The 16,589-nt window shown below is 39.9% G+C and overlaps 1 protein-coding gene across 1 annotated transcript in view; it reads right to left on the bottom strand.

Moving 5' to 3' along the window:
• Positions 1-15,366, bottom strand: part of LOC133418410 (kinesin-like protein KIF13B) — a 96,374-nt gene extending 81,008 nt beyond the window's left edge. Inside the window, 4 exon segments of the mRNA XM_061707082.1 lie at positions 12,494-12,587; positions 14,534-14,622; positions 14,885-14,955; positions 15,080-15,366. Coding sequence (XP_061563066.1) covers positions 12,494-12,587; positions 14,534-14,609 — 170 coding nt within the window. The 5' untranslated portion in view covers positions 14,610-14,622; positions 14,885-14,955; positions 15,080-15,366.
• Between the last annotated feature and the right edge of the window lie 1,223 nt (positions 15,367-16,589).

Below are 16,589 nucleotides of genomic sequence, written 5' to 3'. Positions count from 1 at the left end.
ATATTTTCATGCTTTTATGTTCATTTAAACTTTTGTACCGTTTTTTTTTTATGTTGTGCAAATAAACAAATCAAATCAAATGTTGCATGCAAGTCGTCTTATTGGCCCACTTCCTCCGGTCAGTTTAGAGTGAATCGGGCTGGAGATCAATATGATGTGATTATATCCTTATGCCTTTTAGATAAATCACACTCTCTCTCCTGTCGCTGCTGGTGCACCACACCTGCGTGTTGGAGAGACTTTATCAGCCATGTTGGGTTTAAACTGTGGCGGTGCCACACGAGTCCAGCTGGAAGTCAAGTCAGTTCAGAACCCTGAACAACCTGAACAACGCTCTGTTTCCTCGCAGCGTCCCTGGGAGACGCCGATCCTGCCAAAAAATCTCTGCATTCTTGCGAGTTCACTTTTAAAAACAGGGCAGGCTAGAAATGTCGCAGGAGGATTGGCATTCAATGTGGAGTGCACAGCATTCATCCACAAGTTCAAAGAAGTGGAGAATATTTGGTTGGAAAAATTTGATCCGCTACTTTGTCACACCACATATTAAGAGCAAATTTTCACAATCACAGGAACAATGCGGAAACTGGAACGCTGATCACTCTCATATCTTCTGGTTATGTCCAAAAATCCAAGTTTTTGGGGAAAACATATCTATCGCTGTGGGAAAGATTTTGGGATATAAGATTCCTAATGATGTTAAAGTTCTGTATTTCTGTGATTTTACAGATGATGTGATTAAGATGGAAGACTGGTATCTGTGCAAAATATTGCTAATGGCCAGTAAAAAGACAATCACCAAGAACTGGTATAAACCTGAGACCCCAGGTCTTAATCAGTGGATGGACAGAGTTAGAGAAATATATGCTATGGAGAAGATGACTTTCTGTTTGAGGTCCAAAGAAGCGTTTCTTCCACAGGAAATGGGTGAAATGGGATGCATTTATTGGAGGAATAGAGGACGCTATCAGTTAAACAGGTCACTTGAGCTGATTGGACATTGTCATGACATAACATCATCAACATAGGAGACCTCATGTCACAGGTCTGTTTGATTGTTTGTTTGTTTGTTGTATAAGCTGAAAATACTAAATAAAAAAGTTAAAAAAAAAAAAAAAAAAAAAACATTGCATCAGTCAACGAATGCATCACCGCGCTCCTGCATCAGCCTCAGATCGGTTCTGTGGTCCAACGCAGCTTCTGGCTCGTTCCCCGTCACCAGGATACCAGATCTGTTCGGATCCAGGATTACTTCACGTTTACGACTAAGGCCCCGTTTACACGGAGCAAAAATGGAGGCGTTTTCATGCGTTTTGGCCGTTCGTTTACACGAAAACGGAGCTCAAAGCCCCCAAAAACGATCATTTCTGAAAACTCCGGCCAAAGTGGAGATTTTCAAAAACTCCGTTTTCACGTTTGCGTCTAAACAGAGAAAAACGGAGATTTAGGCTTCAGAACGTCACATTATGCAACAGAAACGTCACCAGCGTCATTTGTGCGACCTGTGTTTACAATTAGTTTGGCCAGCGTCAATATTTTCTTGTATTTTACCTGTTTTATATTCTAAAGTCACACTTAAAAGTAACTCCACTTCTCTGTCGCTCCAAATGAAAGACTCTCGTTCCGTCTTGGAAGTAAAGCCTGAATTATGGTCCCGCGTTAAATCGAAGCAGAGCTACGCCGTAGGCTCTGCGTTGGTGTAACGCGGAACCATAAATCAGCCTTAACTGGAAGTTACACGTGTCGTTTGTTGATGTTTTTTTCCAGGATTCTGATTGGCTGGCATGACGTTAACAGCGTATTTATGCAGATTCGTGTAAACGAAGAGATTTTGAAAAACGATCTCGTGTAAACGATGGAATTTTTCAAAACGTAGAGGGGGAAATATCCGTTTTTGTAAATACCCGGCTATGTGTAAACGGGGCCTAAATGTGACGCAGCAGGGAGGAAAAATCAGCTTCTCCAAAATCTGAGACCATAGCTGTCAGTCAGAGAGAGGTGAAACGCCCTCTCGGGGTCGGGTCTAGTTCATGAAAGCGAGGAGTGGAGCAGGAGATCGGTAAAGCCAGGCATACACTGTGCGATTATCGGCTCGTTTTGAGACGATTTTCCAGTCGTGCGACTATTTTTTGGATTGGGCCGGATTTTGACCCAATCGTTGCTCGTGCCTCGTGCAGTTTACGTGGGGTAACGACGAGAGATTAACACCTCACGACAAGCTCCCGATCACAAATCGTGAGGTCGCAAGAAAATCAAACGTGTTTGAAATCCTGGTCGCTCCTCGTGAAGGAATCGCACAGTTGAAGCAGTGCTGCGACCCGATTTGCCTCATCCTTTCACAGAGAGCATGCGCAATCTCTGATGTCACGTCAAAAACTATTATTTGTAGTTTAAAGTGTTGCAAATTCACATTACAAATCATGTTTTAATAGCAGAAAAAAAAGGCCGCATTTCCCACGTCTGCCCAGCCAATTCCTTGTCCAATTACGACTTGTCTAATCTTTTTTCATTTATCGAAACACAATGGCACAAATTGCGAAAAGCCTGATTTTTGGTTCCATAATGGAACCATAATTGGAGCCATGTTTCAGCCCTCACCTGTGGACTATAGGTACGACCAAAAGATCAGCAGCTGACGCTACTTCCTCCAAAGAAAGGTTGAGCGTCCAGTCAGGGTCGTTTGGGCCTCTTTGAGGAGCCGCTTCGTGCAGAACCAGCAACTAAAAGCCCCCGAGGTTTAACTCAGGAAAAGCTGCAGAGATTATATCAGCCGGGAAACACCTCGGTATTCCCCCCCGAAAGAGCTGGAGAAGGTGTCAGGGGAGAGGGAGGTCCGATAAATCCAGACCTGGGTGGAGGCTACGAGCCATTTCATTGTAAAAAGATGCTTAAGAGTTAAAAAAAGACAAAGAACGAACGAGCACTAGGAATGGGCGATATTTTACCGTTCACGATGTACCGTCAAAAAAATTCCCCACTGTAAGAATTTGTCACATGGCGGTAAAAACGATAAATTCCCGTTGATGACGTTTTTGTGTAACAAACATGGTGGAAGGCGGATCTGAGAGCGAGGAGCTCGTTGTTAAACGAGGCTCCAGCTTCGTTATCTGGAACTGGTTTGGATTTAAAAACAGTGACGAGGAGCAAACATCATCTATTATATGCAGAGTCTGCAAAAAAACAGTGAGTGTGAAGGATGGCAATACTGTTTCTTGAAGGACAAGGTACTTTTGCTGTTTGCACTGTTATCCCACTGTTTAAGCCATACAGTTTGAATAAATGTTGAATCTGTTCTTACATTTCAAACTTGTTTCATTTGAGTCATTACAGTTTTGCAGTACAGGTGTACTAACTTAATTGGTTTTTATTAATTCAATTTAATTGGTGTAGTTTAGTAGTATTTAGTATCTTTTAGAGCAGTGATTTGGGGGCTCCAAAGACTGAATGTGGTGATAGATTTATAGTTACAAAGGTGGAGTTGAATTGGCATTTTTTAATCGTCATTTTTATCGTTATCGGGATAAATGCAAGAAATTATCGTGATACATTTTTTAGTCCAAACCGCCCATCCCTAACGAGCACGGGTGAAAAAACACACTGAAAATGATTAACTGCCAAATATCTTAACTAACTTAAACTGCATTTTCAACAAAACTCTAATTTCATGAATTATTTTGGTTTGAGGATTAATGTCATCAAGTGGTCCGAGCGTCGGTTCCTGCTCTGTAATGAAGCCTCAGAGCTGCAGCAGAGAGGGGAACCCCGACATAAACACGGCATCATGAAGTAAAACCTGAGCCTAACTATGTGGGTTTCATGCAAATGCAATGACAGGAGAGTCTTTGGAAACGATCCAGAGGAAGTAAAGAGTCAGAGATTGTTCTTGGCAACTTTAAAAGTCTGCTTTAAAAAGGAAAAAAGTTCAATAAAAATGTGGTACTGAGGGTATTGGAAGGCTATCTTTGAAGCTCTCTCCACGGTGTTAACAGTTAAAATCCACCCAAACCCTCTGGTGTCTATATTTGGGATTATTCCTAACGGGATGACGCTACCTGTAGGACAGGGGTCGGCAACCCAAAATGTTTTAGAGCCATATTGGACCAAAAACACAAAAAACAAATATGTCTGGAGCCGCAAAAAATTAAAAGTCTTGTATAAGCCTTAGAATGAAGGCAACACATGCTGCATGTTTCTATATTACTGTAGTTAGAACTGGGGGGGAGATTTTTTTTTTCATTATGCACTTCAAGAAAAAAGTCGAAATTTAGAGAAAAAAGTCGAAATGTCAAGATTAATGTTAAAGTACAATCTTGAGAAAAAAGTCGAAATGTCGAGAAAAAAGTCGAAATGTCGAGGAAATAGTCAAAATTTCATGAAAAAATCGAAATGTTGAGAAAAAAGTCGAAATGTCAAGATTAATGTTGAAGTACAATCTCGAGAAAAAAGTCGAAATGTCGAGAAAAAAGTCGAAATATCGAGATTAAAAAGGAAAGGAAAAAGGAAGAAAAAAAGAGAAAAGAAAAAAGTAAAAAAGAAGAAAAAAAAGAATAAAGAAAAAAAAGAGAATAAAAGAAAAAAAGAAGAAAAAAAGGAAAAATAGAAAAAAAAAGGAAAAAAAAGTCAAACATTTTTTAAAAAGCTCCAGGAGCCACTAGGGCAGTGCTAACGAGCTGCATGCGGCTCTAGAGCCGCGGGTTGCCGACCCCTGCTGTAGGGGGACACAAAGTAATGGCTTTTACCACTCTTTTGGCACGCTGCCTGATACTTTTGGGGTGGAAGGAGCCGTCCCACCCTCAGTTTCCCACTGGATAAGGGATGTGCTGTCAAATCCGAAACTGGAGAAAATTAGGTTTACACTACGGGGCTCTGAAAAGAAGTTTTTCAAAGTATGGAGACCTTTTTTGATAAACCCTCCACACAAGTGTAGTAATTCATTTTTTACAGATACCCGTATTTGGTTGCTGGCGTCTCAGGCCTTGTCATGCTGCTTCTACAATCCGTTTTAGTCTTCAATTATACTGTTTCACTAAGTGCCTTGTAGTAATTGGTTTGTCACTCTGGACATTTTTTTTTTTTTTATACAAACATATGTTGTAAATTAAAAGTAGAGTAAGCCTAACATCATTGAGGGAGAGCAGGGGTAAGGGAAGTTCGTTGTGGGGAGGGAATGTTTAATGTTTTGTTTATGTGCAAGTGAAAATCAATAAAAAGAACTATGAAAGAAAAATGTGGTACTGAGTAGGGATGGGCGATATTTTACCGTTCACGATATACCGTCCAAAAAATTCCCCACGGTAAGAATTTGTATCTCACGGTAAAAATTATAAAAAGAAAGAAAGATATGAGCCAGAAAGAAAGAAAGAAAGAAAGAAAGAAATCGAAAAGAAAGAAATCGGAAAGAAGTCGGAAAGAAAGAAATCGGAAAGAAATCGGAAAGAAAGAAAGAAAGAAATCGGAAAGAAAGAAAGAAATCGGAAAGAAAGAAAGAAATCGAAAAGAAAGAAATCGGAAAGAAAGAAAGAAAGAAATCGGAAAGAAAGAAAGAAATCGGAAAGAAAGAAAGAAAGAAAGAAAGAAAGAAAGAAAGAAATCGGAAAGAAAGAAAGAAAGAAAGAAATCGGAAAGAAAGAAAGAAATCGGAAAGAAAGAAATCGGAAAGAAAGAAATCGGAAAGAAAGAAAGAAAGAAATCGGAAAGAAAGAAAGAAAGAAATCGGAAAGAAAGCGGAAAGAAATCGGAAAGAAAGAAAGAAGTTGAATTGGTATTTTTTTTTTTTTTAAATCGTTATTTTATTCGTTATCGGGATAAATCCCAGAAATTATCGGGATACATTTTTAGTCCATACCGCCCCTCCCTAATACTGAGGGTATTTATTAGTGAAAAAACAAACTCATGAGCGATCTCCAGGGAGGAGCGGTTTAAAAAACCTTCACCCGCTGTAATTATCAACCTGGGCTTATACGGGAGCTGCAGATTTGTCCTGGCAGACGGGGGATCGGTCCTGAAACAAGGCCCCCTATGTGAGGACTCGCCGGCCCATGAAAGAGCAGCAGTAAGTCCCGTCGTCATCCCGGGCCGGCCAGGACATTCCTGAGATAACTGGCCGAGCCTCGGATCTCCACGGCGCTGGAGGAGGAGGAGGAGGAGGAGGAGGAGGAGGAGGAGGAGGAGGAGGAGGACCCAGGTCAGCCAGTCTACGACCAGAAACCCAGCCGGATTATACCCAGATATGAGGCCTGGCTGCAGCCGCCAGGACTGCCGTTACATATTAACCCCCCCACCCCCCCGGGAGCCGCCCAGTTAAAGCTCTCGGCGGAGCTGACCGAACACAAACTGGTCGCTGAGATCTCCAGCAAACAAAAGCTCAACACAGATTTTTTTATTTTAAATCGCTTGGAAATTAATAGAGCGCCTCAACACGCAATAAATCCCCCTCAATCCCTCAGAAAAACCAAACGCGTTTGCTTATTAGCCGCCGTAGATTAGTTAACGTCCACAAACATTTCCCCGGCTTGACCTTTGAGTCGTTTTGGAGCCATTGAAGCAGTTTTATGTGTTTTGCTGAGCTGGAAAAACCTGCTCATGTCGACTACTCCCAGAGGGGAAGACACGCCACGGATCGAGCGTGTTGAGGCAAAGGGAAAACACACACACACACACACACACACACACACAACAATGAGGCTGCTGCCACAGAGACGGGGAATCACACTTTCATGTCTGCAGGAATTTGCCTTCAGGCGTATTTACGGAGCAACCAGAGCGAAATCTTAATCAATCTATCTTCATTTCTTGCCTATGGAAGAGTATTAGGGCCATGCAGTGAAATGTCGAGAAAAAAGTTGAAATGTCCAGATTAATGTTGAAATACAATTTCAAGAATAAAGACGAAATTTTGACTTTTTTCTCAACATTTCGACTTTTTTCTCAACATTGACTTTTTTCTCTCAACATTTCCGCTTTATTCACGAAATTTCGACTTTTTTCTCGACATTTCAACTATTTTCTCGAAGTGCATAATGAAAAAAAAAAAATCTTCCTCCTCTAAAATATTATTTTTATTTTTCTCCTGCCTGGCAAGTATGGAAGCGTATTAGGGCAGGAGAAAAATAAAAATAATATTTTAGAGGAGGAAGAATTTTTTTTCATTATGCACTTCGAGACAAAAGTCGAAATGTCGAGAAAAAAGTTGAAATGTCGAGAAAAAAGTTGAAATGTTGCAAAAAAAAGGCAAAATTTCGACTTTATTCTTGAAATTGTATTTCAACATTAATCTCACCATTTCGACTTTTTTCTCAAAGTGCACAATAAAAAAAAAAATCTTCCCTCAAATATTTTTTCTCCTGCCTGGCCCTAATACTCCACGCACACGCGCACATACAGTTGAAACTTGACTTTTGGTTCCTGCTTGCAGCCGACTACCTGAGCAGGACCGAGCTGGAGCAGACACGCCCTTCGTAAAGAGAGCAACGAGAAAGGGAGGAGGAGGAGGAGGAGGAGGAGTATAGGTGGGGTGAAGATTACATCTCAAGATCCTCAGATCATCAAGATCATCGTGTTTTATTTATAAACTAAAACCGTGAAGGAATACAGACTCAGGGTTGGGTTTTTCATCCGTCATCACGTCTCCCACCCGGATGTGATGAGACTGATGACGACTCAAGTGCAGCCACGTTATCACTAAAACACACCCAAGGTTGACCAAAAGTGCTTTACAGCCTAAAAAGAAACAACAAACAGCACAAAACTAATGCAGATCAGGATTAACTGAACAGGAAAACAGAACAAAACAGAACAAAACAGAACAAAACGTACGCTGAGGAGATGTCAAAGCTCAGCGAGAAGAAACCCGGCTTGCACGATTTAACAGTTTAAGCCTCCGTTTCTGAGTATGGATCTGGAGTATGAAGATGAAGCAGCTCGGAAAATGACGACGAGTCGACTCTGGAAAACCCTGAAGAAAACGAGCAGTAAAGTCTTTACAGGACTGTCTCAGAAAATTAGAATATTGTGATTTTCTGTAATGCATTTACAAAAACAAAAATGTCATACATTCTGGATTCATTACAAATCAACTGAAATATTGTAAGCCTTTTATTATTTTAATATTGCTGATCATGGCTTACAGCTTAAGAAAACTCAAATATCCTATCTCCAAAAATTTGAATATTCTGGGAATCTTAATCCTAAACTGTAAACCATAATCAGCAATATTAAAATAATAAAAGGCTTGAAATATTTCAGTTGATTTGTAATGAATCCAGAATGTATGACATTTTTTTTTTTTTTTTATTGCATTACAGAGAATAAAGAACTTTATCACAATATTCTAATTTTCTGAGACAGTCCTGTAAATCTCCACTCAAGCAAACAAGCTGATGCCACAACAAAGCTCACGTCTTCTCGTCCCAGCAACAGTTTCACCAACTAATATGAAGAGATCACTTTTCTAATCCGACCCTGGTTGATGATTTCTGCTCGTTAATTTAAATTTGTTTTAAAAAAGAAGAAGAAAATGTTCATGTAAATGACCCAAAGGGCCAAGAGCGCTGGCACACTGGTCCAGATGAGCAGAGCAACAAAACGCAAGTTCAGGTCCAGCTCTTCAAATCACTTAATTAAACAAGTCTGATCAAAACAATCTGATCTTTTTTATTTTATTGATAAAAATATATTTGGATGCCGTCAGCAAAACAATGAAAGGACCGACTGGGTTTCTTAGAAAGTGACAGTGAAACAATGATGGGCCCCAGGATGGAGCCTTGGGGTTCCCCAGAGGGAAGAGAAACTCTCGTCAGTTAAACCCGACTTCAACCGGCCGGCAGAACGAGGATGGTGAAGAAGAGAAACCTTTCGTACAAAAAGGAAAGAGACAAGGAGCCAATCAGACGCTGTCAAAATAAATAAATCAATCAATCAAAAAACCAACCATCTCCAAGACTCCAGAGGAAGAGGGAGAAGTGAACGCTCCGGGTTCTTTTAAATACAGGGTGTCTAGAAGTTTGACCAAGGTCAATTTAGGGATGGGCGGTATGGACTAAAAAATGTATCACGATAATTTCTGGCATTTATAAAAATGACGATAAAAAAAATACCAATTCAACTCCACCTTTGTAACTATAAATCTATCTCACTCTCAGATCCACCATGTTTGTTACACAAAAACCTCATCAATGGGAATGTATCCTTCTTTCTTTCAGGCTTCCTTCCTTCCTTCCTTCCTTCCTTCCTTCCATCAGCTTTACACAAAAACCTCATCAATGGGAATCCTTCCTTCCTTCCTTCCTTCCTTCCTTCCTTCCTTCCTTCCTTCCTTCCTTCCTTCCTTCCTTCCTTCCTTCCTTCCTTCCTTCCTTCCTTCCTTCCTTCCTTCCTTCCTTCCTTCCTTCCTTCCTTCCTTCCTTCCTTCCTTCCTTCCTTCCTTCCTTCCTTCCTCCTGCTCTCTCCCTCCTTCTTCCCTTCCTTCCTTCCTTCCTTCCTTCCTTCCTTCCTTCCTTCCTTCCTTCCTTCCTTCCTTCCTTCCTTCCTTCCTTCCTTCCTTCCTTCCTTCCTTCCTTCCTTCCTTCCTTCCTTCCTTCCTTCCTTCCTTCCTTCCTTCCTTCCTTCCTTCCTTCCTTCCTTCCTTCCTTCCTTCCTTCCTTCCTTCCTTCCTTCCTTCCTTCCTTCCTTCCTTCCTTCCTTCCTTCCTTCCTTCACGTACGTTGTGCGTGGATTTAACACAGAACCATAAATCAGCTTTACACAAAAACGTCATCAACGGGAATTTATCGTTTTTACCGTGAGATGACCAATTCTTATCGTGAGGAATTTTTTTGACGGTATATCGTGAACGGTAAAATATCACCCATTCCAAGGTCAATTTTTTAATACCATTTTCAAACAAAATTTAAGACCAAAAAGAAAAGTCACTAAGAAATCCAGCGCTTAGGTTGAGGTTGCCAGATCTGGCTGACAGTTTCCAGACCAACGCGATGTAAAACCCGCCAAAATAATGAAAAACCAGCCCAAATCCTACATCGTCTATGTTAAAACCATCAATTATTAAATGCGTAATACATTTCAAGCTTCACAATACCACTAAATAGCCCAAAAAAGTTCAGGCTCCAAACAAAGACTACAATTAAATTGAGTAGATTAAAGCTAATAAAATATCAGTGCGTGTATAGTGTAAGTTTCTACTTTTCTCTGCCATAATGGAAACTTTTTTGTTAATAATTTCTCCTAAATATTTAGTAAAAACCAGGAAAAAGAAGCCCGAATATATATATTTCTGCCCAATGGAGCTGAAACTTGCCCAATCTGGCAACACAGATTTATAACCTCCGCAGGAGATTCTCCTCAAAACGATGAAATAAACTTTTTAATCATGACTGGATACATTCTCTCTAAAATTGAGAACCTTAGTTTGAGATTTAAGACAAATTAAGACATTTAAAGGCCTTATTTGAGCATAAATGGAATTTAATACATTTTAAGACTTTTAAAGGCCACTCTGAAACAGAACCTGAAAAACAAGTTTAAATGCGGCTGGAAGAGTTAAAATCCTTCAAACTAATCGGGTCAAACACATGCCTAAAAACAACAAAATGAACAAACAAACAAACATGAACAGGGCGACTGGGAAAGAGTTATTCTGCACCACAGAGTTGTTTCATTATGTCGACAGATAAGGGAGAGAAACGGGTCAAATTGCAGGAAAACAGCAGTTTTCCAGCAGTCATGTGACACGCGTTGTCAGGAATGTCAGTGGGGACAGACATTTGTGCACAAGGTCCTGAAAGGCTTTTCTGTTTTAAATGAAAACCACAACATACACGTGAAGAGAGTTTTTAAATACGCCAGTGATGGAACGAGCTGATGCTCAATGACGACGTGATGACGTCTCATCAGCAACCTGCTGCCACGGAGAGGTTGTGGACCCAATCTGCAGAATTTGGGCCACAAAGTACTTTCTTCTGAAGTTATTTCATACATTTATAGATCTTTTTATCTTGTAAAGATTTCTCTTGAGGGTTGTGGGCAGTACTCGAGTTGTAAAAATAAATCAGGGGGGATGGTGGATTTTATCATATGGGGACAGATAATTTGTGCTGATTACAAATAATATAATATATTACAAATAATAGCAGTGACCAAAACAGCTGCAGAAATACTGCAGGAATGACATAGCAGCAGTTAAATGCAGCCTTCTGTAAGCTTTAAATATCCACTGGGCTTACATCAAATACATCAAAACACAACAATAAAAAACAGTTTTCTGAACTTATCAATATGACTCTGTCCTTCACAGGATAAGTAACATGGATCACTGCAAAAACTCACAATCTTAACAAGAATATTTGTCTTATTTCTAGTTAAAATGTCTCATTTTAGTAAAAAAAAATATCTTTACACTAAAAACAAGAGTCACAACATCACCAGAAAAATAACTTATTTGACAATTTTCACCTGTTTCAAGTAAATTTTCCCTTGAAATAAGTAGAAAAATCTGCCAGTGGGACAAGATTTGCTTGTAATGAGAAGATAAATATTGTCCCACTGACATTTTCAAGTGAAAATGTACTTGAAACAGGTGAAATTTGTCAAATAAGTTATTTTTCTGGTGATGACTCTAAATGTTGAAATAGCAGTAAAACCACATTCATTGATGAAATGACATAAGGGATGGAAAGGGGGGATGGCAGTTTTACAGGGGGGATGATTTGGACAGTTTTTATTTCAGGGGGGATGACATCCCCCCCCATTCCCCTCAACTCCAGTACTGGTTGTGGGAAACACGACCCGGTCAGGCTTTGTATCGTCACAGTGCAGCATTGTGTGAAATATAATCTCTGTATCCTGATGCAGGAAAAGACATTTAAAAATATAAAAAGCTCCACATTTGCATAATGAAGTATAAATATTGTGAGAAAGGAAACCCTGCGACCGGTCCGAGACAGCTGGGACAAACGCCAGCAAGTTCTGAATGGAAATAAACCGGGACAGTAAACAGTAAAAGGGACGGAAACCCAAAAAGCCTGAACAGAAACTTAATTCAAGCGTTTTTCCTGGTTGTTTTGAAGACGTTTGACCTCGTCTGAGAGTCGTCTTCATTTCTGACCGACTGGTGGGGAGTTTCACGCTCACATGGTCAACATATGATGCCTTTTGTTTACCAGAAACTAACCATTGCTAAACTGCCAAGACGGCATTGTGCAGTGAAACTGGAGGTCGACTTCTTTTCTTAATGTTTTTGCAGATTATGTCTTTAAAAAAGATGAAAAATCTGTGTTTTTTTTTTCCTTTTTAGCCAGATGTTTTTAAATATCTAGCTAAATATCCCCTCAAACTCCTGCATTCATGTCAAACTAACAAGAGAGGAGCCGGGCTGAAAAAGTCACAAATCAAAATGAAGAAGTCATCCAAAGAAACGTCCTGAACTTTAAACTTTTTCCACTCCTGTCGCCTCAAATAAGGATCATAATGGTGGAAGATGAGCGTGCATGTGGCTCCTTACCGAGGATCTCCTTTGCTCAGGTGGGTAGCTGCTGGATGCAGAACGGTCTGGTTCCCATCCATCTCCACCACACATTTTGTTTTAAGGTCTTTTTCTGAGAGGAGGAGACACCATTGTTAAATAAAAGCATGGATAACATTTCTAGACTCATAGGGCCCGATTCACTAAGATCCTAAATAAAGAGTACTAAATTGCGTGTGCACTGAAAAAGTTTGCGCGTGCTGTTGTTGTGTGTTTTGCGGGTGATCAACTAAGAATGCTTGCGCAATTGATAACAGGTGCAAACCGCAGTATTTAAATGAGTTGTTGCGCGTCTTACAGTTTGCGGCGCAAACTTTGCGCCATGGAGAGTCTGGATGGAAAGCAGGATACAGTCGCAAGCGCAAAATGAAATTTGACGAGTTGGAGTTATAGAGATATTAGTGGAAGAGGCAAATTGTTGTGCCGTATTCAGCACCCCTGCCGTGAAAAGCACCCCCTCGTATATTCAATGATAAGTAGACCAAGAAAAAAAACAACACACTGACACTTCAATATTTTTATATATACACACTCACACAAACACATACTTAGGAGTTTATATTATATATATTTACAAATATTATGGAAGACAACACAGTAAGCAGGCTATTAATTAATGACATCAATAACCATTTACCCGATTTTTGTTATGTGTGACTGTGATTGTGGGAAAGTATGACTATTGTGGAATCCATGAGCGCATTTAAACATGAATCATTAACACAAAACTGGACGCTAAACAGAACATGACACGGAATGAGAATATCATTTTTGTCAGACGAGGGGGTGCTTTTCACGGCAGGGGTGCTGAATACGGCACAACACCGGGGTATGAAAACTGCAGAACAGGTATAGGCGCACAATAAGAAACACTTTTTTCTCCATGAAAACACGTGATTTATTTATTATCACAAATAAAAAAATGAAGGTGCCTCCTGTGGCAACCTTTTGCTGAATAATACTCGATTTAACATTCAAATAAAATATTTCTCCTTTTGCATGTGGAGATTAGCACCTTCCTTTCGAACGTATTAAATACAGACGCAATCACAATCCACGCAAAAACTTTCAGGCTTGGTAAATCTCATTGCGAGTGGTAAATGGACCAATCTGCATCTTCCCCTCCCAGTATTTAGCGATTTCTGGCGGGTACGCCCCATATTGATTATTCATCAGGGCAAAAGTACTAAATGAAAAGCGTGTGCTATTTTGCTCATTTCAGAGGCGCAGTCCTCTTTGCACGCTGTTAGTAGATCAGCTTGCACATTGGTTTGCGGGTGATGTCAAGTTTGCACACGTTTTTACACACGCAAACCTTTAGTAAATCAGGCCCATAGTATTCTGACCATCATGGTGTAAATATTCAAAAAGTGAAGGTTCCTAGTGCAGAGTCACGAGTGGCTTTCACTGATAATGTCTCAAGTTTCTCAATTATCACAATACAAACAGGCGGACATGAAGGGACAGGAAGGTTTTATCGATATGATTCATCCGGGACCTGCCTGTGCAAATATTACAACCCGTTTATTACTCCCTCAGCAGACTGTCAGGAAAAGCAGGGTCACACCTTCCCTTCCTCATTCCTCGCTCCAGTAGTAGCAGAGGAAGAGCTGGAACTTCCTGTCATTGTAGACTTTAGAGCATGTGGTGATATTTTTTTTTAATAAAAAGTTAGATATTCACCGTACTTGATTGAAAATGTCATCTTACTGCTTTACATGAAAAGGTTTGATACATAAAGTGTGCCAGCTGAGCTGAAGGTTTCTGCTTGCTCAGCTGTAGTCAGGCATTCAGGTCAGTGAAGGTGCATTTAAAGTTGCTCATTTTCCCCTTTCCACAACATAAAATAGTGAAAAAACTAAATAAAGTACACACTTGTATAGTAATTCAACCTGGAAATGGGTGTGGAAGACGTTGGAATTGCCTCAAAAGATCCTTACAACACACACACACCTGATACGTCGGAATGAAGTGATCATTTTTCTTTTCTTTTTTTTTCCTGACTGACATTGAACTCACCTCTCCGGTTCATGGGGCGCACTCGCACCGCGACCTTCACGTTGGAGTCGCTTTGTGGGGAAAATCCGTCCTCCATGGTGCAGCCGGACCTGCGGGGGGACCAGTGAAAAAAACCCGTCAAAAAACGCGTGCACTTCACACACCAGCCCCTCCGGGAAGGACGCGTCACATTCCCCCGAAGTGTCCCTGAACGCATCATTTTAATTACCCCGCAGCAGCAACGGGACATAATAATATTCACACTCACACCGGACTTCAAATAACTTAAAGCTTTATCGAAAGGAGTGAAAATAAATAAAAAATAAGCGTATTTTACAGTTAAAGAGGGGGTTTATTGTTAAAAGCGCTCACCGTGAGTAGGCAGTTGTCCGACTCCCGGAGGGTCCGTGAAGGCGTCGCCAGCAGGAGGACGCTCAATGGAGCTGGACGACAATAACAAAGTTGCTCAAAGAGGATAAAATTGACCCCTTTGGACTGGACCTGGTCCTTAAATAAGTTCAGGGGGGGGAAACACGTCTCTTTTAGGGTGTAAAATAAATAACTTACCGAGGTTTGCGGTTGATTCCCGGAGTCCTGCCACCTGTTGCATTTCCTGAAACTTCCCACAGAGATCAGTCAGGCCATGTCAAGTCGCAGCTCAAGGGATTTGCTGTGAGATTTAGCCAGTGAGATCCCGACTGTCCTGTAGGCTCAAACACACTGGAACACACACTCTGAACACACACTGGAACACACTCTGAACACACACTGAACACACTCTGAACACACTCTGAACACACTCTGAACACACTCTGAACACACTCTGAACACACTCTGAACACACTCTGAACACACTCTGAACACACACTGAACACACACTGAACACACTCTGAACACACACTGAATGAGCGGCTGCAGAGATGCAGCGCCGCTGCGCGGATCTGCGCTCCCTGTATATATGGAGGATTTTTTGTGCCAAAATTAAATAAATAAATACATCATTAATTAATTAAAATGGGAATGAAATATATCATTAATTAATTAAATGTGTCATTAATTAATTAAAATTAGAATGGAATATGTCATTAATTAATTAAAATACAATTCATTTTCAGTAAAAATATATATTTATTATTTCAGCATTTAATTAATTAATGACACATTTAATTAATGTAGAGTCATGCATATTAAAATTCATAGATATTGTATATTTAAAAACATTAGAAATTTTGTTTCGAGTTAAGAATAATAGCCTTCCTGCTTGTTTTCAGCATTTCTTTAAATTAAGAGAAACAAATTATAATTTAAGAAGGCTGTGGGTCTTTGAAAGATGTCGTGTGAGGACTAATGTTAAATATAGATGTGTTTCATTTTTGGGAGTCAAATTATGGAATCAACTTAGTGATGAAGTGAAACTGTGTAAATCTCTGTTGAATTTTAAAAAAAATATTGAAAAGTAAAATAATTAAGGATTACAATGCTAAATGATTTGAGTATAATTTGGTTAAGCAGAACAATTTAAAGGGAAATTTCTCTTTTTGTTTCTTTTCATATTGCAGATAATCTGGGTTTTCTGTTGGAAAGTACAGGGTAGGCAAATATAAGCTTTGGCTTCAGCCTATTCCTTTTTCGGTTACAGAGTTTATTATTATTTTTTGTGTGAAACTGATGAGTGTAAACTTGTATGAAAGTGTTTTGTCATTTACACACACACAGTTTGAATTGCAAATAATGTAATGTAACCAAAATAAACAATTCATTCATTCATTCAATGATTTCGTGTTGCGTGTGAATCATGAAATGTAAAACTGCATTTAATTAATTAATGACACATTTAATTCATGATTTCGTGCTGCTGAATCATGAAATGTAAATGTAAAACTGTCAGTTTCACTCGTCAAACTCAGTGGGTGGATTCCAAACACCTCATTGGTTCCCCTGCACATCAAGTCAAGGCAAATCGAATCCACATAATGGATTGTTGCAGGGCTTGTGAACCATACATCCATGTTGTGAACACATTACGATACACTAGGTGGCGTCATATGTTTATGCTTCATATGTTCTATGTGGAGAA

This window comes from Cololabis saira, chromosome 18, assembly GCF_033807715.1.
Source record: "Cololabis saira isolate AMF1-May2022 chromosome 18, fColSai1.1, whole genome shotgun sequence".
In the NCBI taxonomy this organism is placed as follows: domain Eukaryota; kingdom Metazoa; phylum Chordata; class Actinopteri; order Beloniformes; family Belonidae; genus Cololabis; species Cololabis saira.
This window is presented reverse-complemented; position numbering and strand designations above follow the sequence as displayed.